The 26,445-nt window shown below is 35.5% G+C and overlaps 1 protein-coding gene across 1 annotated transcript in view; it reads left to right on the forward strand.

Annotated features, from left to right (window-relative positions):
• The window catches only part of DACH1 (dachshund family transcription factor 1), a 423,085-nt gene that overhangs the window by 225,549 nt on the left and 171,091 nt on the right, over window positions 1-26,445 (forward strand). The window contains exon 4 of the mRNA XM_073894450.1: window positions 3,930-4,091. Within this exon, the coding sequence (XP_073750551.1) occupies window positions 3,930-4,091 (162 nt within the window). The remainder of the gene's footprint in view (window positions 1-3,929; window positions 4,092-26,445) is intronic.

The following is a 26,445-nucleotide window of genomic DNA, read 5'->3' on the forward strand; positions in this document are numbered from 1 at the left end:
AAAAAAAGATCATTAAAAAATTCAAGGGACTGAGTTTCTCCTCTCAGATTGCACATTGAAATGACTTGGGGAACAGTGAAATCCACCCCAAAATATACAGATGTAGGAGCCCCAGTCAGAACGTCCTATGGTAGGACTCAGCCATTTGCATGGCTTAAAAGCTCCTTGGGGGATTCTGATGCACAAAGGATAGCAAACTCACAGAGAGCAGGTTGAGAACACAAACAAGAGGATGGCTGGCTCTCCCCTTGAGGAGTAAGGAGGGTCAGCTCTTCAAAAGAAGTGTGTTTTGAGCTGACTCTTGAAATGTTGATCATTGTTTCACAGGTAGATTGAAGAGTCAGGAAGCTGAGCCTGCTACTCCTAGAACATAATATATAAGCCACCAGATAAGGGACACATGGCTGGGCTGAGGCAGGGATGGGGAAGTTTTCTAGAAATGGGAACATGAGCAAAGTCTGGCTTGAAAGAAGGGATGGATAGTCCATTAGAGGAAATGGGAGAAGGCCAATGTGTCTAGAGCACAGAGAGCAAATAGGACCTGAGGGAATGGATGATGCTACACAGATAGTCAAGGGACTGAGCATGAAGGGCCATGACAGCTACGTGAAGCACCCTACTTGCTCCTAAGAGCAGGCATTGAATGTCTCTGCTGAAGAAAGGGTGACAGCTAGCACTAGAGGGAGCCGGGAAAATGGAGAAAATTGCTTGAATTTGAAAGCTATTCAAGAATTAGAATTGTGAGCCAGGTGAGTTTAGTGGGACTAAAATCAGCAGCGGCTGAAAATGTCATCACTTTTTACTGACTTCATTAAACTAGATTAAAAATCCAATACTTATAAGTATCATAGAGTTCAGCGATAGCATGTATGGGTCACGTCCTTCCAGTAGTCGCCCTTATCTGCAGTTTCCTTTCCCCAGTTTGGTCAACTGCAGTCTGGAAGCAGATGATCCTCCTTCTGACAAGTCATCAGAAGGTCATTAGTAGCCCAACACTGTGTCACAGTGCCTGCGTCATTCCCCTCACTTCACCTCATCACAAGAAGGGTGAGTGCACTACAATGAGATATTTTGAGGGAGAGGGGGAGAGACCACATTCACATAACTTTTATTATGGTATACTGTTAGAATTGTTCTGTTTTATTGTTGTTAATCTCTTTCTTCCTAATTTATAAATTAAACTTTGTCATAGTTATGTGTATATAAGGTTCAGCACTGCCTGTGGTTTCAGGCATCCAATGGGGGTCTTGGAACATATCTCCCATGGATAAGGGGGGAGCCACTGTGTATCTTTTGAAATTTGTATTAGAAATGTAAAACTGCAGGGATATACTGTCAAGTGCACAAATAGAAGAGTACCATTAATAAGATCAGCTACATAAACTTATAAAAAATATTTTTAAAAGTCAAGTGTTAAATAATGCAATTTATGTTAAGAAAAAAAAAAGAAGAAGAAGATAGCAGGAGGGGAAGAATGAAGGGGAGTAAGTCGGAGGGGGAGATGAACCATGAGAGACGATGGACTCTGAAAAACAAACTGAGGGTTCTAGAGGGGAGGGGGGGTGGGGAGATGGGTTAGCCTGGTGATGGGTATTAAAGAGGGCACGTTCTGCGTGGAGCACTGGGTGTTATGCACAAACAATGAATCATGGAACACTACATCAAAAACTAATGATGTGATGTATGGTGATTAACATAACAATAAAAAATTATTAAAAAAAAAGTCAAGTGTTAGTGTCACCAGCTAAGGAGAAGTAAGATTCTTCTAGCCAAGGGGGCTGTGGCCAGTCCACCATATCCTGCAGGAATCAAAGCTAGGACTGGACTTTTTGAGGGAGTAGAATGCAGGGCATGCCTGCATCCCTTCTTATAACATGATATGGCTGGGGGCACTTGGGTGGCTCAGTGGGTTGAGCATCTGACTCTTGATTTCAGCTCAGGTCTTGATCTCATGGTCATGGGAGTAAGCCCCACATCAGGCTCCAGCTGAGCATGTTGCTGCTTAAGATTCTCTTTCCCTCTCTCTCCCCCTGTCCCTTCCTCATGCTTTCTCTCTCTCTCAAAAACAAAACAAAACAAAACATGATATGGCCTTTTTCACATAGTCTATCTCGTTTAATCCTCATATTATCCCTTTATGAATAGAATGACTTTACAGATGAAGAAACCATACTCAAAAAGACTTTATGGGCTGTCTAGGGCTACATCATGCATAGTTATATTTCATGCTACTGAATTTGATTCAGATCTCTATAATAATAACAATCATATCTCAAGTTGTAGTTTTATCTTCCTTATTTGAATGCTATAAACAAGATTTACCTGCTACATGAAAGCAAAGCTAAAGACCCTGCAAGTGTCATCAGTTGGAGATGAGGCAACCCAGGCAATGACAGGAAGGGGCATGTGAGATGGTCACATTTGTGACAAGGCAAAATCGAGGAAGAGAGAGTTGCTGGGAGACACAAGGCGAATTTTAACAGGAAAGAAAATGTTCTGAAACACCTTTGAAGGAAATGAGTAACTGGGGAGTAAATTCAATCATAGGAAGATGAGAGAATCAGTTCAAGTTGGGACTTAAAAGGCAACAAATGTACAGTGTAAACCCAGATGAATTCTTTGAGTTTACATCAATAGCTTTTTAGAGAGTAGTTATCAGTTTTTTCACTCAGGATCTATTCTGAAGGTCTTGTTGCATTGGGGTGAATGTTGTCAAGGCCTCTTTGATCTGATCTGAAGGAAAGGTGAGCTCTTCTAACCTCTAAAAAAAAATAGCAGAGATTTCTAGGAAAGAAAAAAGACTTTCTCATAGTTTCTGAGGCCGTAACTTATTTGCTGCAGTACCTAGAAGTGATGATTAGTGGGGAGAAAAAGAGGAGAGAGGTGTTCAGTCTCTAATCCACCAGCTGAGAGTGGAAATAAATCACACAGATAAATTCAAACCGAGTTGAAGCACTGTAGTCAGAAAATCTGAAGCAGCCATAGCAAAGAGAAGATGGGGAGCAGGGATGTATATCCTCTCCTAGACTGTAAAAGTTTTAGAATTAGGGGAGATTATTCAGATGTTGCAGTGTCTGTCATTTTACGGGTGAGGGATGCCAGGATGAAGTGAATGGACATGGTAAAAAAGTTCACAACTTCAAGAAAAACACACCACTCCCCTGCTCTAAATCCTCTGCTGGCTCTCTAGGGCATGTCTGTAAGGCATGGCCCTAGTTTTCTGTTCTTCCATAATCTGGCCTCAAATTCTATTTCTAATCTCACGTCCACTCCCACGTCCCGTTCTTTGGATGAGCAGAGGTGAACTGTTCCGGGCAAACATGGCACAGTGGTTAAAAGTGTTCACTCTAGGGCTAGAAGGCTGGGAGCTGAGTGGTCAGGGGAGTGAACTGTGGGGCAAGGCTATACCAGACAAAGGGAATGGCACATGTGAAGGCACAGGCTTGAAGAGGCAGGGCACGCACGTATGCATCTTGGTGGCATGTTCAGGTAGCTGGAGGGTGGCCTGAGGATGAGGAAAACGGAGTGATGAAGTACGTTTGCACTTTCTAGTGAAAGGTTTTGGGAATTAAGCTAAGCAGTTCAGACATCCCCCCCCCACCCCTCTAGGCAGCTGCACAGGATTTTAAGCAGGGAGTAACATACTCAAACTGGTTTGTTCCAGAGAGAATTCTGGATGCATTTCTACTGCTGTCCTTTTATGTATGAATTATGTTTCTGCTAATATTTAATTTGGGAGTTTCGAGTGCATTCTCCCCCTCATATCAATGTTTCTTCATTGGCTAGTCAAGAATAAACATAGGTTATCAGAGTGGTGCATGGAGCAATCCAATACTCAAATATGTTTGCATGTGTGCTCTCGAAGTACATGGACTATTACATGAAAGATCAGAATTTGAATTATCTTGTTTTTAATTTATTCTTTTAAGGTCTGACCGCAGCAGCTGCAGCAGCTGCTGCTGCTACCAATGCAGCCATCGCTGAAGCAATGAAGGTGAAAAAAATCAAGTTGGAAGCCATGAGCAGCTATCATGCCGGTAATAACCAACATGGAGCCGATGCTGAAAATGGGGACATGAATTCAAGTGTTGGTAAGTTCTAGGTTCGCGGAAACTTTTGTGATTATGTGGCTACCAAATTACTTTCTTTTCCAGGATAAAAAACCCATCAGGTGCCCATTCAAGAAGCTGGTAACTTTGAGCCTAGAAAACAGTGTATATTTTGGAGATGCTATTTGCCCCTCTAACAACATGCACTCCAAATAAATAATTAGCAACATAATTTTTTAATACAGGATCAACTTTATGTAGGCAACTTCTACTAACAGCATTCAGTTAACATCTTTTGTAATACAATTAAGTTGCAATAATCAGAATTTTAGTTTAGTTTAGTGTAGTTTAGTTTTTATAGAGCATGTGTGAGTAGGTGGGGAAGGGCAGAGGGAGAGAGAGAAGCTTAAGCAGCCTCCATGCCCAGGGCAGAGCCCCACGCGAGGCTCTATCTTAGGACTCTGAGATCATGACCTGAGCCAAAATCGAGAGTCAGACATTTAAGCGCCTGGGCCACCCAGGTACCCCAATAATCAGAAATTTAAAATATTGACTATAGGTAAAGTGACCAGAATATTTACAGGCAAACCCATGCTTTATCCTTTTAATTCCTGTTGGATTTGTTATCAAATAAGTTTGCATCAGCATCAGAACATATAAACTTGATTCTTTTGTGTGCTGCCAAGAATTATGTTGAGAGTTAATTCTTTTTGTATATAACTATTACCAATTTCTCTCATTGTAAATATACAACTTTAATTTCTCTTGATTTTTTTTTCTTTCTTGAGATGTGGAGAAAGAGATGAAAAGTTAATAGTCATTGTTTAACCAAAACCAACAGCTTTCTCTTTGCAGAATTCATTTGGGTAGCTCATTTTTCAAATACAACTTCACATGTGAGTTAATGTTTTTTATTGATGATATCTTTCACATCTCTGTGTTGGTAAGATAAAACATTGTATTCTGCCACTGCACTGTATTGTTTCTCTTTAAAATGTAGAAATTGTGCTCAAAATATAATTTAGCAAGAGAAATTTGGCTACTGTAAGATATGTATAAGATACTCTATCCAACATATGTTCATGAAGGACAAAGTAATTCATGGCAGTTCGATTAAATTTTCTTCTCCATGCAATGTTTTCATAGATTATTTCTTTAGATAATCAGCAGCTCTCTACTTTCTGTCCAATGTCATAGAATTAAGGGCATAGGAAGAAATACTATGGATTGTAGTAATAATCATTCTTACAACACTTCCATGGGAGGATACACTGGGTGTTAATGTTAGAGTAGGAAGTAATTTTCAAATATATATACAATACACAAAATACCATTGCTTCAGTGATGCCAAAGGGTAGCTTCTTATGTTGAAAAGGGAAAAATAGAAATTTCCCCATAGCACTACACAGGGGAAATAGAAAAAGGGCGGCCTTAATTGGTTTCATTTGAGAATAGGTTATAGAGAAGGTGGTGGCAATTCTTAGAAGGATGAAAAGATGTGGAAGAGAGCCAAAACTGTGGCTCTACACCTGGCAAGGATGAAGGAAAACATGACTGCTTGCATTTGTAGGGCTCCTAGGGAGAGGATGGAGGGCTGCGGGTTGTTAAGGTCATGGTTCACACACATCAATTCAGACTTTTGAAAATTAAAAAGTTTTGAAGTAAAATGAATGAATTATAATTTTCTTTTTGGAACTATTATATACATTTTTTAAAAAAAAATAAGCAGCTTCTTTCTTTGGCCTATAAAGTAGAACAAAATTAAACACTTCTAGGGGCGCCTGGGTGGCTCAGTTGGTTAAGTGACTGCCTTCGGCTCAGGTCATGATCCTGGAGTCCCGGGATCGAGTCCCACATCGGGCTCCCTGCTCAGCAGGGAGTCTGCTTCTCCCTCTGACCCTCTTCCCTCTCATGCTTGCTATCTCTCGTTCTCTCTCTCTCTCTCTCAAATAAATAAATAAAATCTTTAAAAAAAATTAAACATTTCTAAAAACAAGTCATTGGCCACTATAAATTTTAGTTACCATTGCAAAACAAACTGGATTGTTTTCAAAATTTTAGAAGAGTAAGCATTTAACGCAGGCTGTTCTTACTAGTTGGTGTTGGGAGGAGGAATATTTAAGTTAGGCAATTTCATAACATTGACAACAAAAGATATTAAAACATGATATCTCTGAATTTCCTGGGCAACAGAGCAGAAGTTGACTTTGGAAAATCCAATAGGCATAAGATAAAGAGAACATGGCTCATAATTAGGCATTGACATACATTTAATATTTGCAGTTATAGAGTAACACTTGCCTACTGACCAAATTGTGGTTTACCTTAATGATTTTGGTACATAGGCTACCATAATGTCTTAAAAAAAGAAGGAATTTGATTTTTCTTTTGTGTTCTAGTTGGAGGAAATCACTTTTCTTCCATCAAGGTATTTAGTTGGCAGTTTATATTGCTTTTTAGTTTTGACCCCCACCACCCAACACCAATCTGAGTCAGGAGCAGAAATTTATTTGAATTTTCCTACAGAGTCTTGATATTTTTAGAGTACATTAACATTGGTGTCATTGCTAGTCCTTGAGGCAGGTAGATCATTTTTGTTAGATATATGTAGCTGATTTGGGGGGGAAATGTTATCATTGCCATTTTTATTCTAGTCTCACATGCCACTGTTGTCTAAGAATTTATGATTTATTATCCTTCCAGAGCACACCCCCCCTTTTCTAGAGATCAGGGAAAGAAAGTTTGGTGGAGGGGTTGAGTAAGGAAGGTACAGGGGACTGGTGGGTGTTGGGGTTGAGCTTGCATAGATCAAAGTAGTTGCTGAATTGGGCAGTTATTTTATATGGCCCCTGTCTTCTCTGGTTCTGACAACAGTGCCTGCCTCTTGTAAGTGTTCAGCAATTACCTGTTCTGTGACTTTGGGAAGTTATGTAAACTTTCTGAGCCTAACATTGCATATCTGAGAAATGGCATAATAGTATCTACATCACGAGAATTAAAGGAGATCCTATTTGTCAAGTGTTTATTTATTACAACGTCTGCTTATCACATTGTTTGGTCACCAGTAAGGGTAGTCATATTGGTATTGCTTTTGCTATTATTATTATTCCAAATTTGCCCTCCTGAGAATTACCTTCTTCCCCTTTTTACAACCATTAACTATTTCCTTCTCTGTGTTCCTATTCTCTGTTAGGTATTTTTTTTTTTAAGATTTTATTTATTTATTTGACAGAGAGACACACAGTGAGAGAGGGAACACAAGCAGGGGGAGTGGGAGAGGGAGAAGCAGGCCGCCTGGAGAGCAGGGAGCCCAATGTGGGGCTCGATCCCAGGACCCTGGGATCATGACCTGAGCTGAAGGCAGACGCCTAATGACTGAGCTACTCAGGCGCCCCTGTTAGGTATTTGTTAAGCTGCAGGCCTGTGAGTAAATTTGGGGGGAGCCACTGTGTCATTTGGATTTTGTTGTGCATTTGATTTTAGCTCATTCTAGTAACACAAAATAATTATAATCCAGTCCCAGCATTCAGGCGGTATATAGTCTATGGGAGGGATGGCTACATAAGTAGGCAGTCAAAACAGGATGTGCTAGATCCAGGAGTATCAGCTAGTATGAGGTGCTTAGGAAGTGGTATTGAAGCCTAGGAATTCCAGGCAGAATCCCAAGAATCTCAAAAGCCTATATTTCAGAATACAAACTTACTGCTCTCATGAATCTATCAATTGTCTCTTTGAAGGAATGAAAGCCCTCAGAGAGGGGCTACTTATATGATGTGTTGTTGCTGCTCAGCCCTGCCCAAATACAGTGACATTTTTTAAATCAATTCAGGTTTCCTTTTTCTCTTGTACTCATCTGGCCCACAAATTCTGTTAAACATTTTAGATTCTCCTGTGTAGGAACATTACCTGAGCCCCCCCCGCCGGTTGTAAGAAAGTCCTTACCCCCTCAGAAAACAGATTTGCTGTTTGTTTAGTTTGGTTTGATTTGGCTTAGTGAGGTGAAGAGATCTTTTTATCACTCATGACTTCTTCTAGTTCTCAATATGAATTGTCAAAATTAGCCCCCCCAAAGTGTTTAGAGAAATCTGTGACACTGGCAAATTATTTTATATTCCAATTTTACATGGTATCCTTGAGCTCTCATCTTCCCAACAGAATGATCATTTTAGGAAGAAGTGAGGACTTCGGGATAGATCCGAGTGAGGCATCAGCACACTGAGTAAAATATATGGCCATGTCTCCATTCTCCCTCATCCACAATCAATTGGATTCTTTTAGTTTAATATTTACTTGCTAAGATGAGATGCTAGTCTGCATGGTGATAAACAGTCTGCTCCTGGCATCTGAAGGTGACCTGTCAGTTCATATGGACAAATCTCCTGCTTACTGAAATGTACAAAATAAATCATTAAAGCAGGCAGGTGCTCATTCCCAGATTTAAATCACCATAGATTTATGATTTGAATTAATGCTTCATTTGGCCATAGAAATAGATGCTGAGACAAATGATATGCACTGGTTGGGGTTTCCATACTGTAGCCATCCTGATATTGATTACTGAGATGTCTTTGCAATCTCTTGTTTATATCAAGTACTATCTTGTGACAGGTTGGCTGATATGAGCTACACTGCAGATAAGAAGGAAAAATGTCCTGGATTCTTTTTAGTGGCAACACTATCCACAACATACAGGCCAGATAAATTGCTATTTTTTTGCTTTAAGGACTGATCTACATAACCAGCTTAAAAAAATGCTGCTCGGAAATTGGGACTGGGATATTGGAAAGGCAGAATTTAAAACCGGTGAACCCAAGGTCAATCCCATAGTATCTACAGCTGTGTTTTTATCTGCTTATCTTTTTTGGGGGGGGGGCATCATGCACATTTTTGAGGATACTAAATTAATCACGATCAATTTAATCTAAATAAAGGAAACTTATTTTTACTTCTAGTTTTTAAATGCTATATAAATATTGACATAGTAAGCATCTCAGTAGTTTCTATGTTATTTAAATACTTGCTAGACCTAGTATCTTATTCCCTTAACTAATGACAACAAAGGAAATGACTCTTTAAAGATAAATACATTAAATATTATTCCCAAGTGCAAGACTTTGTGCACCATAATTTACCAGGAGGCAGGAAAAGACTGCATTTTTACCTTCTCTGAACATTTTATTTAAGGAAAACACTATGTACACAGTTTAAAGAATACTCGGAGGATTTAAGAGGGACCTTTGCCACTAGCTAATATCTGACTCATAGAACTGGTAAACAGCTATCAACAATAGGAGATTGCTTGCTTAGTAGGAAATGAGTTCATATCTATTCAAAATGTGATCTCAAAACAGATGTCCCAAGAAAATCTCATTGTTTAAACTATAGTCAGAACCCCCTAACTGCTGTTATTTCTTGAAGGAAGTGAAGTAATCTTAAGACTTCAGAATGTCTCTTTCTGAACACTGGAACACAAGAGTACACTGATCACTGAGGCAGTGACCCACCAACTGCACACACACCTCACGTGCCTAAATGTACGATTCGTTTTCATTTGCTTAAGCTTGCAATAGTTAACAGGGATGTAGGACTTTCAAAGTAAACACAAGAACTTGAGTTTGGGATGAACAGCTATGTTCTTCCATAATATTCTTTACTCCTTATTTCTGTGCATCAACCAACAGCAATAACAACAACAACAATAACAACAACACAAAAATGAGGGAAAGAAAAGCCGGGCCAGTAGGAGATAAAATTATCTTACCCAGCTGACCATCCTCTTATCTTTTTTTTTAAAACATTCCAGCAGAAGTAGAATAGTTTATACTGTAGTCATTTCCTTTCTTCTAACTCATGTGTGTATTTGGAAGGAAAAATTAATTTTATGATCTCAGGAAAAAAGTCTTGGAGACCTTGAGAAAGCAAATAAAAGGAAACTGAGAACACAGGCCACCAAGCAGATCTCTGCAGTTGCACATTGGATCCTCTGCCTTGGCAATGTTAATGAACCTCAAATCCTTCCTATAATTAGATGAGGGAATTGCTTATATTTTCAAACAGATGATGCTGCTATAATGAAACGATTGACAGGGAATTTAAGAGTGTCTACAGTAGTCATTTGGTTTCTGTTATAAAAAAAAAGTTTAAAAAGAAGATTGGCTTTAGACATAGGTCCTGGGAGAGGTAGTAATTTACATAGCATGCTATGACAGGTGTCTTTGTATAGTAAGGAAATAAAATGGAAGACTAGAGAAATGATGGGCAGGTACAGCAATTTTTTGGGGAGGGGTGTCCTATGCTTATTCTGCTTAGGTTTTTTAAAAGGGGCCGAGGCTCAAGAGATGGATCCGGATTGAGTGCACAGCTGTAACTGCTGATGAGCTAATTGCTCCTTATCTCTCAGCCCCATTCATCTTCATTTTTTACCAATTACTGAGAATTATCTGTGTTCTCAGTTGGATATGAGAGTTAATCCTTTTTGGTTAAGCCGGCAGTACTGTGAGCAGATTCCAAATCGGAGGGTGAAAAAGCCAAAGCCAGTTTTCTCTAAAAATGTCTCCAGTTCAATTACAGTATCACTGATTCATAAGAAATTTGCCATTGTTTAACAGATTAAATGTGGAAAGTTTTTTTTTTTTTCATACTTTCTTAGTTTCGCTGCCTAACAATGATTTGTAAGATCCTTCTTCCTGTCTGATGAGTAAATTTAACAATATTAACAGCCAGGGTCTTGTAAACATGGAAACACACACAAGACTACCCTAAAAGGCCAAAAGGATTCTGACACATGAAATGAGAAATATTTTAGAAGTGATAGCTGTCAATTTATATATAAACACTTTAAATTGATGCTTTTGCTCTGTGACTTCACATATGGTGAGGAAAAGTATGTCCAAACATAAACCTTTTCACAAATGTCACATGAGTGGAATTTTAATGGAAGGACCACATAAGCATCTCTTGAAAGTGTAGGAACTGCCCTGGTTTGTAATTCAATCGATTGTGAATAAGCCATATGGTTCACATCATTCCCTATGCAAAAGATGTCTTCATATCCTGACATTTCACACAAAATTGCTTACCCCAACATTAAAAATCTAAAAAGTAGCAAGCTACTCTTTCAGACATTTTAATGCATTTGTAGATATCTAATATTTCTGGCATTTTTCTTCATTAAATATTTTAAATATGGTAATCTATGTGAAAATATAAAGAATAGACAGCTAACTTAAAATTATCAAAAATTATTGTCTAAAATTTAAACATCTTCCGGCATGACCAAGATAAGTCCTTTTAGATGCATCTACAAACTGAGATGGTAGAGCAGAGAGCAAAATATGTCAGAAGATTTAGCTTCTAGTAGTAACATAGCTAATAAATAACTCAGCTACTTAGATAAGTCTCAATATCTCAGCTTTCTTATTAATAAATAAGCAGCTTGATGCTCAGTTACCCTCTTGGCTCTAAAATTCTTTGATTTTTGAAAACTCCATAGAAGATAAAAGGCAAGAAGGTATACTTTATGGTGATTTCCAAAATAAAATACAAACCTGAAATAATGTAAATGTTCAAAACAAGGCACCATTAAATATATTTTAATATGCAATTTCATATAATACTACAGCCATTACACATGATAGGTAAGGTTGGAAAATACTTATTTTGAATATAAGAGAATAAGATGATATAGAATTTTATACCCTTGTAATATATATATTATGTATATTTATATATATTGTATATATTATATATATTTTATTTGATGTTCTATTCTTGTAATCATAAAACATAAGGAAATGTAAGATATACTCGTTTGGATATGGATATATATATATATATGTATATATATATATCCATTTCATTAGAGTTGGAAGGAACTGGGCAAGAGTTTATTTTGTTATGTTATTGTGGTAGAATTATGAATAGTTTCTCAAAAAGTGTAAGATAGCGTTAAATTAGATTATTTTAAAGTGACACATCAGCGTACTAAAAACTGGTTGTTTTATTAGGCCCCTTTTCATGATTTTCTAGAAAGCACATCATTTTGCATTTTTTCTCATGACATTTTTTATATTTATTGGTTACATAAAAGAAGAGAAACACCAGGGATCATAACAGTGACTATTTATGGAAAAAATACATTTCGATTTTTAAAAGAACCCTTTTCTCACTTAAAAGTTTTTGATCAAGTATTTCTAAATCCATGCTTATATGTTAATAAAATAATCAGAGTTTGATTAGTAACACAAACTAGCTTCCTCTGTGAATTATTAAATGTATTTCATGATAAGTGGAATGCAGAGAATATTTCTACTTTATTTAGTGTCTGCTTCATTTTCATGAAGTTTCTTAATTTATATGGACAGTTGAAGAACATAATTAGGAAATATTAGCCTAATGTTTTTGTTTTAGTTTTAATATTGCTTATTCCTACTAATGACAGCATAATGAAGTAACCCTGATAATTCAAGCATTTCATACTAAGGAATGTAAATTAAATTATTTTATTTGATGTTCTATTCTTGTAATCATAAAATATAAGGAAGTGTTAGATATACTCACTTGGATATGTTATAGGGTAAACTCTATCACATTCCAGGAGATTGAGAGCATTTATGACAGCCTTGGAAATACAATTTTCATTGAGGAGGGCCCTAAAAATGATCTTTGTCAATCTACACCAACATGCCATAATGTTCATATAAACTTCAAAAATATAGTGGGAGCAAGCATCTCAGTTTGAAATAACCTCAGGCCTTCTTCAACCCTTTTAGTATCAGATAACTCATTTTATTCATTAATATGACTATTGTATCTGTTTTAGATTTTAACTTCATCTGATGATATACGCTTAAATAAATCTTCAACTTTGTGGTCTGTAAATTATAATGTTTAGTGATAGAAGTTTCGAATATCTTAGGATGACCTGATATTAGAAAGTTTATTCTTTGAGATGTCACTAGGGTCCAACATTATCTGTGAGTGTGAGCCTACAAGTTTATAACTCTGAGCCCTATGACCCTGTCACCAGATCTGGTGTTTCACATTTGTGTGACTGTGATTCTTCTCCAAAGTGTCCAAATATTCCAAAATTGTACAAAGTCATCTGTATGAATGCTGGCCTGTCAAAATGAATATAAAATGGAATAACTAAATGATAATAAGTAAATAATATCATCATTGACATAAATGCCTAAAACTGTCAATTCACTTATGATGAAATAACGTGGCATACATAATCTTGCAGACTCTTGATGCCCCCTCCTCCTCCCCACCCCCATCCCCCCCGCCCCATGAACCTCGATCATTTGGAAAAGAGGAAAGAAGAGAGGACTTAAATATGGTTTTCTTTAACAGCAGGTTATAATGGAAACACAGACCCTTACATTCAGTGCTGAGAGAATTACCAGTTTGATAATGATTAGGAATGTTGTTATTAAAACAGTATGTGCAGTTCATTTTCAACAGTTTTGAATTAGAGTGTGCACTAATGAAACGGATACGGTTTCCTTCACAAAGGGCAGATCTGTGAGTTAATATCGCTGCAGCAGTGCCTCGCAGACCCTGCCTTTAGCTCTATTTGTATTTCACAGCATGATAAGCAAAGAGTGTTGATTTCCAAGGATCCCGCTGATGAAAGGTAATGGCATTATTACATCTTTATCTCAAAAGCAGAACTGAGTGGTAAATTATTTTTTTTCTCTGTGGCACAAAAGATTTCTTGGTTAGAAAGCCTTTTTTTATTTCTTTACTCATTTTAGTCTTGGAAATGAGATGTTATTATTTAATGTCTGCACAGCAAGCTTGAAAGCACCTAATAGCGAATGGATTGGAAGTGAAGTACCTCCTGCTCACAGATATGGATCTTCTCAGTCACACGCTGTACCAGCTGTCATCCCAGCCATACTGCTGTGATTTAATTAGTCTGTTTATGTCCTTTCTAATAATATTTCCATCTCTATGAAAGGGCAAATGCGACAGGGACTTTTTCCCTTTCTGGTTCTGCAGACTGGAGAATGTGGCCTACATCTGATATGTGGGGGCACAGGATTGAATCACCATTCCTGTCACTTCAAGCTGTTGATAAATTGTTCAGCCAAGAAGTGTACTTACTTCCTTGGGGTCATTTGTAGTCTAGGAGTAATAATCTGCATAGGGACAAAGAAGAGAAGATTTGTGTGTATGTATGTGTGTATCCAGTTATATATATATATTTACACATACACATATATATACACATACACACAAATATATATATATATATATATATATATATATGCAGGTATTGAAAAGTTAAAACAAATTATAAGAAAATGTGAGCTCCATATTTTTATCAACATGCATGTTTTTGTGGCACATATTTAAGTCTTTTCATCAGTTGAGTTCTTGCAGAATTATAACATTTCAGGAATTCACAGGAAAGTTTTCCACTTTTCCTAAATGAAACTTCAAAAAACAGGTCACTCATCTGAAATTTTACATGTAGAACTGCATTGGTTGGGATCTTTGGGAAAATCCGTTTTATACAATATATTACATTTTGGGATATCCAGGGAAAGAAAGCTTCACCATCTTTATAGAACATTTAATAATTATATTTTTACTTAAACTTTTCCTCAAAAAGTATATTTAACTTAACAAGATAGCTTATGCTCAAAACAAACTCCACATACAAAATTATGTAAGAAAGCATGAATTAATAAACAAATAGAAAGGTGATATGACTTTATTAAATATAAAATGGTGATTAATAGTTTATACTCAGGCACTGTGTATGCCATTTGAGTGATTCAAGGGTACTGTCAAACCCAGTGGCCTTGTGAACATTCTTGATTCTGCCTTAGGATTCTAAATCTCTAATGTCTTATGAGATACAGATCCATGTAAGAGATGGAAGAAAAAAGGCTTTCTGAAACCAATTTCGGTTGTTTTAATCTCAGTCATGTTTGCCTTAGAAACAAAAAGACTGTATCATTTATAAATAACCTGTTAATTAGTTACTTAGTTCTATGTGTCTTAATCTGCTTTTTGGAAATAGATTGCTTTTTCTTTATTTCTCTATAATTTATCTAAGTGCTGAAATTGTGTTACAGATCTTCTGAGCTCCCTTCTTTCTGGATTATCTTGCCTTTGCTTATGTTCTGTTTTTCCTTTCTCATTCTTTACTTTTGGGTAACCCAACTACATTTTTGGAAAAGAGGGTTTGTTAAAACAATGGGTATATATATTGACAATATAATTTTTTAATATTTATTTTATGCAAAAGTTTCAAGGTTAAAAAATGCTAATCTTATCAAGATGGTCATATTGCTTTAAAATGATTTCCTTTAGCAACCTAAATGTCAGCCTTCTAGAGTTGCTCGTGTTAATGCACAGAGGTATGTGTTTACTTTCCTCTTGTTTTTTCATATACCTGTCATTGTCCAAACCTGTGCCTACATCAAGAGCAAAGATCATCTCTAGAATTTTTTTAAAATAAAGATATCAAATGAGCATCAGGATTATAAAATTTCTTATTTCTCTTAGTAAATGATGACATTGTTTTCATTCCTTTAGATTCCTCTTCTTGGTAATATAGGACCTTAGCAATAAAATAGCTAGATCTTTCTCTCTCTCTCTCTCACACACACACACACACACACACACACACACACACACACACACACACATTCAGTCACTCGATGCTTGTAGCCCGGTATTTTAGCTTCCAAGAATCTCTCATTAACTTTTTACAGGTATAAGCTAGATTTACTAAATACATTTGCTTAATTATTTTCTTTCATAAAAATGTACACATACCTATTTGGCTGTCTTTCCACTGAGGTACAATTTCACTGTTTTCTACATTGGCTATACAGTGGAAATAAATGATGATTAAGTTATCTTGACATGAACCATTTTGATGCTTTGAAAAAACTCACCACAAAGCATTTGATGGTATTTTTTATTAATTGGATAAATGAATTGTGAGATGTGTGATTGCATGATGATGTACTCATTTAGTTGTTGCTTTTTGCTTTTACTAATCTCTGTCATATTGGATTTATAAATGGAATGGAGTGACCTTTGAAACTGTGATGGAAATGAAGAGATAAACACAACTTGAAAGGACAAACCAATTAATATCAATGTGTTTGTTACACATACACGAGGAATTTTAATCCTTTGCTCTCTACAGTAAATTTATGATTCATTTGTTGAGTAAAGAGCATACTTTTTCATAGTTACAGATTTTAATCTTATTTTTTTCTAAAAATATACAATTTTACATGACATCATTGTGTATATAACACACAATTAAGTTTTTTTAGTGCATGAATATTGGTATTGCCTTGAAAGACATGACAATATCTCTTTTTAATAAGAAAACAGCTATTATGTACATATATTCAAACATATATGCATATATTTATCTACATTCATATTATATATTTTTAAGTAAATATTGTAATCCTGATTATAGTTAATTCTTGAATAGACCTCTCTTGTAAATTTAGACTCATAACTGATCCTTTCCATTGTCGATAGGATAGATTTAGATTTTTTTCTAAAAATCCTAATTCAGGAATCATAAATAAAGCATTTAGTGTTTTAACCTGTTGACCTGTAATGTTAAAAAATATTGTTCAAAATCAATAAATATACCTGAGTATGCTTTTAAAATAAAATATGAATAGCCATTTATACTTTCTTCTTACTTTGTACTTTCTTCTTTGCCTTCCCCATTTTTTACCTAATTGGGTTTATTTTCATTAAACACTGCTCCCCCCCGTCAAGTTCTGCTGTGGTGTGAATTTTAGAACACTTGTACATTCTATCCCCTTTAATAGCTTAATTATAGAATATAATCAATTTAATATACAGGTTTTGAAATATTGCCATTGATGCACAACAAGGAAAAAAGTAATACAAGCTTGACATTTTAAAACACCAGCATTGAAAGACTTTCACTTCTAATTGATTTTTAAAAGAGTTCCCTAGAAATGTGAGCTCGGAAATGTTTATAACAGCTTTGGCAACATTCCAAAATATTTACCACAAACTGTAACTCAGCAGTTTCTGAGTTCTTTCATCAACTAAGAAAGATGTGTCCCATAATTGGCTTAATCCATGTTGATATTGAACCCCCCGCCCCACATAGACATTATTTTTTTAAGACATAAATTTAAAAGTGATTACTTCAAAGTAAGAAGTGTCTTCACTTTCACCAGAGAGAAATTTTTAAAAAAGAAAATTATGGATGAGCAAAGCATAGATTCCTTTTATGTTTTTCTGAAATTTTATATTTTCTTCACCCTCACCTTTTTAAAAAATATATTGACCTTCAAAACTGGTAAATCTGACAAAAAGGTGATTTTTTAAAGATATGTTAATATTATAGTCCTCCTTCTAGTTGATTGTAGGTATAAAAAAACTCCCTCAGACAGCTAAAAAAAATTAATGGATATGACATCCATTCTATTTTAACAAGCAGGCAGACCAAAATATGAGGAACACTGACCACAAGCAATTACTTTAAAAGGCTACTGCTAAGTATTTCAGGAAAAATGATTCTGTTGACTAGTTGTTTGTCAGTTCCTGTACTTTTTTTATTGATTGCTTTTGAATATATAGCCCCATGATTGAAAATGTTGCTGGTAATATCTTCTCTTTATAGTGCCGACCCTACTTCCTGTGACTGGTAAGAAATAAATTTACACACAATGGACATAAAGTTTATTTGGATCTCTACTTTCTAATAATAATTTTGTAGTGTGAGGTTTCTTTGAAATTAAGTCATAGAGTAGTCAGAAACTTTACAACTCTTTTACTCTTCCAGGTCTTTTATTATTGTGTGTGATTTTCTCAGATTTGATTAAGCATGATAATGTGATATTTCAAAGCATGATGAGCCAGAACAAGTCACTTATTTGTAAGCATTTCTTTTGGAGATGAAAACTACCATAACTGTATAACATCTATTTATTTCCCCCAAGAATCTGTGGAGTGATTTGTGGTTTGAAATTTCCATATCATAAACTTATACAATACAGGCAGTATTACATTTCGTCAGTAACCAGGAATTCTGATTAGTTATGTATAAATCACTAATGATGAGAAATAAAGGTGACAAAAATAATGAATAAAGAAAGAAAGAAATCAATAAAAATAGGAAAGGAAGTCATCTAGTGGACAATGTTACTTAATTTGTCAAAATAATTCATTACCTGATACAAGTTGCATCTGAGAAAAAGGTTTGCGTGTCCCTCAGTATCAAAATCACATCTGGTTTTCTCCAAATTTGAACTCTAAAACTGTATTAGAAACAAACATTTAAATGTCATCATACTTTCTAAGCATATATATACGTATACATATATATAAATACATATATTTGCCTACTTTTACACTATGCAGAACCTACTGGCCTATTTTCAACCCTGATTTAGATTAAAAGAAAAGAAAACAAAAACAAAATAAAATGAAAACCTTGAACATAATGCTGTTGAACATCATTTTCACTTTCTTACAGCCACAGGTCCTCTCAGTAGAGTTCTCTTTGACTCCAAATTCCAAGATTCGCATATGCTAATCTTAATGCCTCCAATTTACCACTGATATGCCAATTTCTTCTCTCTTAATCCTCAATCCTCAGACTCCCTCAAACTTTATAAGTACTCTGTAATATTTAGTGCTGTTCTCCAAAGAAGTTTTTGGTGGGAGTATTGGTGTGGAGGTAGAGAGAGGGAAGGAGGGAGAAAATAAGGAGGAGAACTTTTTAAGTGAAAACTGAGAGACAACACAACTTTGTGGTTCAGTGTTGAGCTGAGAGCACAAAACCTAATACCTAACTACTTGGGTGTAATGCAGGGCTCCATTCTGTACTATTCTTCTTAGGACATTTTTGTGTCAAAATCAACCTGTGTCTCTGTTTCCTTATTTCTGTCATAGGTATAATAATTATAATATAAATATTTCATCGGGCTCTTCGGAGATTTGGGTTAACTTAGTTCTCAGAACACAACCTGGCACATCGTAGGCACTAACACAATATACGAAAGTATATTAAATAGAAAATAAAAATAAAATAATAGAGTGTATCGACACACACACATGCACACACATATACACACTCACAAATATCTTCTAAAAAGTTGGTAGTTTCTAGAATTCCCAATGTTTCAACATTATTTGGAACCATATATAATATTTTTTCCCCTACATGCCCTCAACATTCCTTACTTATCCAGATTCCTTACTAGTTGACTCTGATTTAATGTTTATCCAAAAGGTGTTTTTTTTTTTTTCTTTTTTTTATTTGACAGAGAGAGACACAGCGAGAGAAGGAACACAAGCAGGGGGAGTGGGAGAGGGAGAAGCAGGCTTCCCGCTGAGCAGGGAGCCTGATGTGGGGCTCGATCCCAAGACCCTGGGATCATGACCTGAGCCAAAGGCAGACACTTAACGACTGAGCCACCCAGGCACCCCTATCCAAAAGGTGTTTTATTGATGATTTGCTGCAGTCTGAGCCTAGAGTTCTGCTCAGGAAATATGCTGCCATTTTTAGATGACATAACTACACTTTTTTAAAAGGCACATACACATTGGAAGTGGAAAGAAGTGGCAAATGTGCCAATTTCATTGGCACATTTTTTTAAGAAATTGATAATCAGCCTGTAAACTTTTAATTGAAAAGTTTTGTCTCATGTTATCAGACAAATACGTTCTCCAACTCTAAAAACTGACATTACTTTATTCAGTGCACATAAGACTTCCTTTAATTAGCCCTTAATAAGCTTGGTTTAACTGGGATTTATGGAAGAACAGTGGTCATTAACATTAGCCAGATTAAGACTGTGTTAATTACTATTGATAGATAAAATAACGTGCAAAATGGTTTAAATTATTCCTATACTTATGAATTGAAAATAAGTTTGAAGCTTTTAAATGGAAGCTATATTTTATTTATACTTTAAAATTGAATATTGACTTCCATACATGTAGGCATAACAATAATACACATGATTTCATGGTTTAAGTTTTACAACTTCTTTGGATTTACTTTGAATTAAAGATAACCTTAAAATATCATTTTGGATAATTTCCTAAGGTTAATGTTTGGAAATTTTTACATTTACTCTTATGATTTATGATATGTGATTTTAGTTAGATACAAATGAGTATCTTAATTATACATTATCTTCAAAAGACATAGTTACTTCCTTTTTAGTAACTGATAGATCCAAATGATTTCTTCGAAATCCTTGAGAGGATTTTTATGATTGTGACAATTTTATGTTAAGGCTATCTTTTAGTGTTTATAGCTACCCTTGTTATCTGTTTTCCTTATCATATTTGGGGTTAATAATAACTTAAGTTTAATGATTTTTTTTCCCTCCATGTATCAGTTACTGTGCATTACATCAAGTGAAGGTATTTCTCAGGATTCCTCAAGTAGTTTCTGTGCCACCCATTGTCACACCCATTTCCTTGAAATGGCTCTTGTAGAATATATACAATATTTAATATTATTCAAAGTATATCAACCAACAGTGAGCTCTAGATTGATGGAACCAATGGAATTTGTGTAGCTTTCATTCCACAGAAAATTGTGCAATCCAGTAATTAAATTTCATAGGGTTAATATCCTCTCCTCTAAATGATGTAGACTATCCTCTTCCATGTAAAGATCCATAATACTGCCTGGGTGGCCCAATCGGTTGAGTCTCCAACTCTTGATTTCAGCTCAGGTCATAATTTCAAGGTCCTGAGATTAAGCCACTCTCGTGCTCTGTGCTGGGTATGGATCCTGCTTAATATTCTCTCTCTCCCTCTTCCTCTGCGCCCTCCCCTCGCCCTGTGCACATGCTTTCTCTCTCTAAAAAATAAAATAAATAAATATCCATAACAAGACTTTTTGTATGGTCTCAAGCAAAATGAATTATAAATAAATATAATCTCTTGCCCCAACATGGACTCTGACTCAGTCTTTCCCAAACTTGGTAAAACATCAACCTTTTTAAAAAAACCCACATGCCCAATTTAGAAAATTTACAGTCATACGTGATGTCTCTCTTCCCTTATCCTGCCTCTACTTTCATTTATAATACTTCACTATGTCTGTTTATTCTTCTTCCAAGCCACATGTAGGATGCATATTCCTCTCTCCATTGCGTCTACCACCAGCGTGGTAAGCCAAGTTAACTTCATCCAGTCTGCCTGATTTTACTCTTTGTCTTTTATATCCTCGCTCCTTATAACACTTAACTGTGGTGATTGTAAAGCATAAATTAAATCATGAAATTTGCCTTTTAAAAAGCCTTCAGTGGCTTTTTATTGTGCCTCGAAGAAAATTCAACTTCCTTAGCATGGTCTGGAAGACCCTGCGCAATAAGGAATGTACTCTACCTCTGCTCTCAAAACCCTGGAGTTATGCTTCCCCTTATGTTCTCCCCACGTTTCTTCAGTTCCCCAAATGTACTGCATACCTTGCTTCTCCTAGGTTTTCTTAAGTCTGGGCGGTGGGCCTCTCTTCTCTGTATTTTTGACTTTTCTAACTCCTACTCATTGTCCAGTCTCTGCCTAATATCCTTTCTTGAATGTGAAATTTGTTGGTTCTCTTGTTCTCTCAACCTGTTACATACCGTACCACGCTGTTCTTTCTGTAGCACTTTGAAGAATTTGAAGAATTTATAACCTTTATTTGCAAGTTTCTTTGCTTGGTGACCATCCTCCTCCATGAGACAGTCCAGTTGCTGAGGGCAGGGCTGGCTTTGCTGCATCGACTGGCATGTGTTGTCAGCATATGGTTGTTCAACAAATATTCTAGTGGGGTTTTGGAACTAGAAGAAACCTTGAGCTAGTGTTTGGTATGTACACCTCTGCATTTCAGCCCCCGGTGGTAGCACACTGAAGCTGGCTCACAAAGTCAGTTGTTAAATAGTCAAAGAATTTATAAGATAATTGTTTAAAAAAAGTCAGTTAAAATTAAATTATATGAATTTAGAAATAAATAAAAATAATGGCTATAAATACTCAAAACTTAAAAAAAATCCTGAGTGAATGCTTAATGAATGCATGCTCTATTAGGCAAGAATACCTTTGTATAAATATCCATGTTACTGCTGGCTTTCTCTTTACTCTTGGAATTCCTCTATACTCTCACCAGTTAGAATATTTCCTTCATTTCAGAGCTAAGTTCAAGCTGCACTTTGTTCGGTGTCAGCATTCTAGGATTTTACCATGTAAAGTTTTAATTCTCATTTTCACATCTACTTTTTCTTTCCATTTAATCTGAGACATAAAATCTTAATATTGTTGGCATTTCCATTTTACAGATGAGTAAATTGAACCTCAAAGCACATCATTTCCTCCCTGACATTTTGTGACTTTTAAGGTAGTGTCACTGAAGGCAGGGCCCACTGTTTGGTCTGCTACTTTAGTGTTTATTCCAGGTTATTACAAGAGGGAAAAGAAGGTTCATTCTTTTAAAATATATACATTAAATTAGAAATCCAGGAAGTTGATTTCCAGTTTGATTTTACTAGTACATATCCAGGTGAAGATGACATAATGTAACCTTAATGTATCTGACTTTACTAAGGTTGGTTAGTTGCAGGGCTTAGAATTTAAAGCTCTCAATATATACAGTTCTGTGATTATATAATGTAATATAACATAAGTATATGGTATCATGAAGTCACTCAAATCAACCTCCCTATTAGAGGGGAGGTAGGATGTTACAATGGTGATTCAAGAACAGAATATAGTAAGACATTTAGAATCCTTGGACATAATTCATACACTGGAGAATTTGAAAATAAAATTTGAGTTGGTACCCTGTCAGCTTTATTATTTGTCACTTTCCAGTTTTTTACCCTTGGCCAACAAATTGCCCTAAAACATATAACAACAAAAACATCTTTTGTGGCTTTATATCCTTGTTTAATAACTATCTTTAAGTCACCCTCCTATGATTGTCCCCCAGATAATATGTATTCTCTATATCTGAGCTGTTTATATGATATGTTCCTTGGATTATGCTATAAACTCTTTGTGGCAGGGACCTTGTCTTTTTATATGCTCTATAAAGTACCATGCATACCTAGGGAATTTTATGAATAATAATAAAAAAGGAGGCCCCCCCCCAAAAAGCTTTCATCAGCAGTGTTTTATTTTGCATGTGAATTTAAGGATGAATTCATGCTATTGTCCATATTTCTAGAGAAACAACTGCTTATATTACAAAAGTTGTCTATGAAGAAAGCATGTGATATTACATCTGAACATTTACATTGCTGGTAAAGGAAGAATAAATGAAGCAATACAATTTGCTTTTTCCTGTCCATTATAAAAATATTGCCAAGTCTGGCATGTGGTTCATAAAAACCAAACATTTTCTAACACAGCTGTGCATGAGGAAATAAAATACTGCAGGTATAAGAAACCACCTGTTTGCCAGAACAGGAGTTTCAAAAAAGATAAACAGCAGAATTTTATATGGGTCCCTGTTGCAGGTCTATTCTACTATTCTACTATTCTACTATTAATACTAAAACCTTAGCACTTGTTCTTCAAACGGGTGCTTTGCATGTGAATTGAAGGCTGAATAAGCCCATGGATGATTCACTAATAAACACCACTGGTTTTTCTATTCAGTACACAAGATGATATTGAATACAACTGTCAAAGATAATTTTGCAACCAATTCAGTTTTAAACACCCAAAATTATAACAAACCACAGATTCCTGTTTACTCAAAATACTCTCCTTTCTCTCCTTCATCTTAGTTGCAAAACTCTCATGAACTTGACAGTATTTTCCCTTGATAAAGAGAAAGTCTGAAATATGCCATAAATCATACTGAGCTACCAGAGAAATTCAAATTGCTGTAAGCACAAGTACCGAGGGACCGCTTAGGCACTGCCTGAGCCATAATGCAACATTCACAACGAGATCATTGCATCATAATCTCATTCTGGCTGTGATTTGCTTTGTGTGTCGGGGGCTCAAATGTCAGAGAGAGAGAGAGAGAGAGAGAGAGAGAGAGAGAGAGAGAGACGAGTGATATTGTCAGGTTAGATTTCTCTCCTATTTTACATTAAGTAAACAATCAGAAAAACGCATTAATCTATCAAATATTTCAGAAATTAAAAACTTCTCTGAAGTTTTATGTGCATAGGACATTTCTTGATAATGTATCATGCAGGTATCTTTAGCACCAGAATTTCTAGAGACAGTTAAGAGAGTTTTATTCTTGATAATGTATCATGCAGGTATCTTTAGCACCAGAATTTCTAGAGACAGTTAAGAGAGTTTTATTTTTGCTTCTTGCTTACTAAGAGTTATTAAATAAGTAAACTACTGATACCATAATCACTAAGGTTAATAAAGGTTATCAAACAAAACCCAAGAATATTTCTAATCAGTGTAAAATATCCATATCTGGAAAAATATGCCAAATTGCAGTTATATTCAAAGTTTATGTCTTTGTGTTATAATAATATATTGAATTTTTACCAGTGCATGTGTATGCAGAAATACATATGTATACATATGTTTCTGTGACTTACATGGATGGCCTCTCTTTAAGATTCGTCTTTGGCAACTAGGAGATGCTTTTTAGTTTGTTCTTATATATAATAGCATCCAAGTACTAAAAACAAAAACAAGTTTGCCACATCTTTGATATTTGAATAAAAGGGTATAACCACAGCTTTGAATTGAAGGTACATGACCATTATTACTTTCATGTGTAGGCAGTAGAATTTTGCCTTATAAAATAAAATATAACTTAGAATATAATTTTTATAAGCCTCAATAAGCCATACAGGTATTCCTGCTTTGTTGTCTAGTTCTCATTTCATATCAGAGCAGGTAGGTATTACCTTTTAATTATGCTTAGTAGTTAAAACAGTTTACAGAATCCTATTATGCTGCCCAAACTCTATCGTTTCAACTTGAAAATTCTAGAAAAACAATCATATCAACTGCAAATGAGAATACTTTTTTTTCTCTTCTATCCAGGTCGTTTTGCTTTTTATTTTTATTTTATATTTTGGTATCTCAACTGAGTGGATTGTCCAGACTTTGAAAACAAAGTTGGATATTGGTTTTCTGCCTTTAGCTTTATAGAGAATGTGTTTCTTTTCTCTCCCTTGTGTATAATATTCTCTGATGGCATCTGAAACTTTGTTTATAAAGATGAGAATTTTTTTCTTTTACTAACTTAATATCAAGAATGGTTTTTAATAATATAGATTTTTGCACATTGCATTTAGCTAGTTGTGTTTGCTAGAACAATAGCTAATATTATATAAGTCTATTTCAGCCTTCAATCTAGAATAAAAGAACATGGTTCCTTCTTTACTGTATGTATGCAGCACTAGGAAAACATCAGCCTATCCCTATATGTAATAACATTATGATACACATATATGTATGTAATTCATACATATGCATGTATGCATGTATATAAATTAAGATAAATGCAGTGATAACCTGCCATGGTGACAAAATGGGATCAGTTTTCTGTTCTAGGGTTATGAATGATGCAGATTTTCTACGTCTTTTTTTTAGTTTCCATAGTTCTTATCCAAGGACTGCGCACATAATAATCCACTTCATATTACCTACTCTATCTTATTTAGTAGTGACTTAGAGTAAACTTTATTATAGTATTAATGTTGCTTAACATCTGTGTTATAAAATGTTACTTGCATTAAAGAAAGAGTTTCTACTTTTCTCCTTTCAAGGTTTAAAAGAAAGCAAAAGAAAAACAAAAAACTCAAATCATTCTTCTTATTGTCCAAACTCCCATGTGGCTTAGAATCCCTTTCATATCCTCCTCAATTACACAGTATCTTCTTAAAGGCAGACACAGTGATATCTCCCAAATCTTTATACATTTATTTCTCCAAACTAGATCTGTATGTTCTGTGACATGTATTTGGTAAATTCATTGTGGACTGTGCATCTAAAGTTTGCAAAGGCTCCTGTTCTCTCATTGGCACAGATTACTATTATAGAAAAATAATAGTGAGAATGAATTTGGCATACTCAAGCCCATGTATTTTCCTTTCGAAGTACCATGGTATGTTAGTCCTTATTGACTCTAGAATAATTTAGTTTTGAGTTCAATTAAGTGAACAGAAATATCCTATTCTTCATTTTGAACATCATTTACTATTGAGCTAATCTGAGACATTTGTAGAAGTGTATATTTTGTTTTTTTAAAGATTTTATTTATTTATTTGAGAGGGAGGGAGAGAGAGAGAGAGAGCAAGCAAGAGCACAACAGCAGGGGGAGAGAGAAGCAGACTCCCCGCTGAGCAGGAAGCCAGACACAGGGCTGGTTCCCAGGACCCTGGGATCATGACCTGAGCTGAAGGCAGACACTTAACTGACTGAGCCACCCAGG

This window comes from Callorhinus ursinus, unplaced genomic scaffold (genome assembly GCF_003265705.2).
Source record: "Callorhinus ursinus isolate GAN/ISIS: 27379988/994484 unplaced genomic scaffold, GSC_fseal_2.0 scaffold7, whole genome shotgun sequence".
Classification (NCBI taxonomy): Eukaryota; Metazoa; Chordata; class Mammalia; order Carnivora; family Otariidae; genus Callorhinus; species Callorhinus ursinus.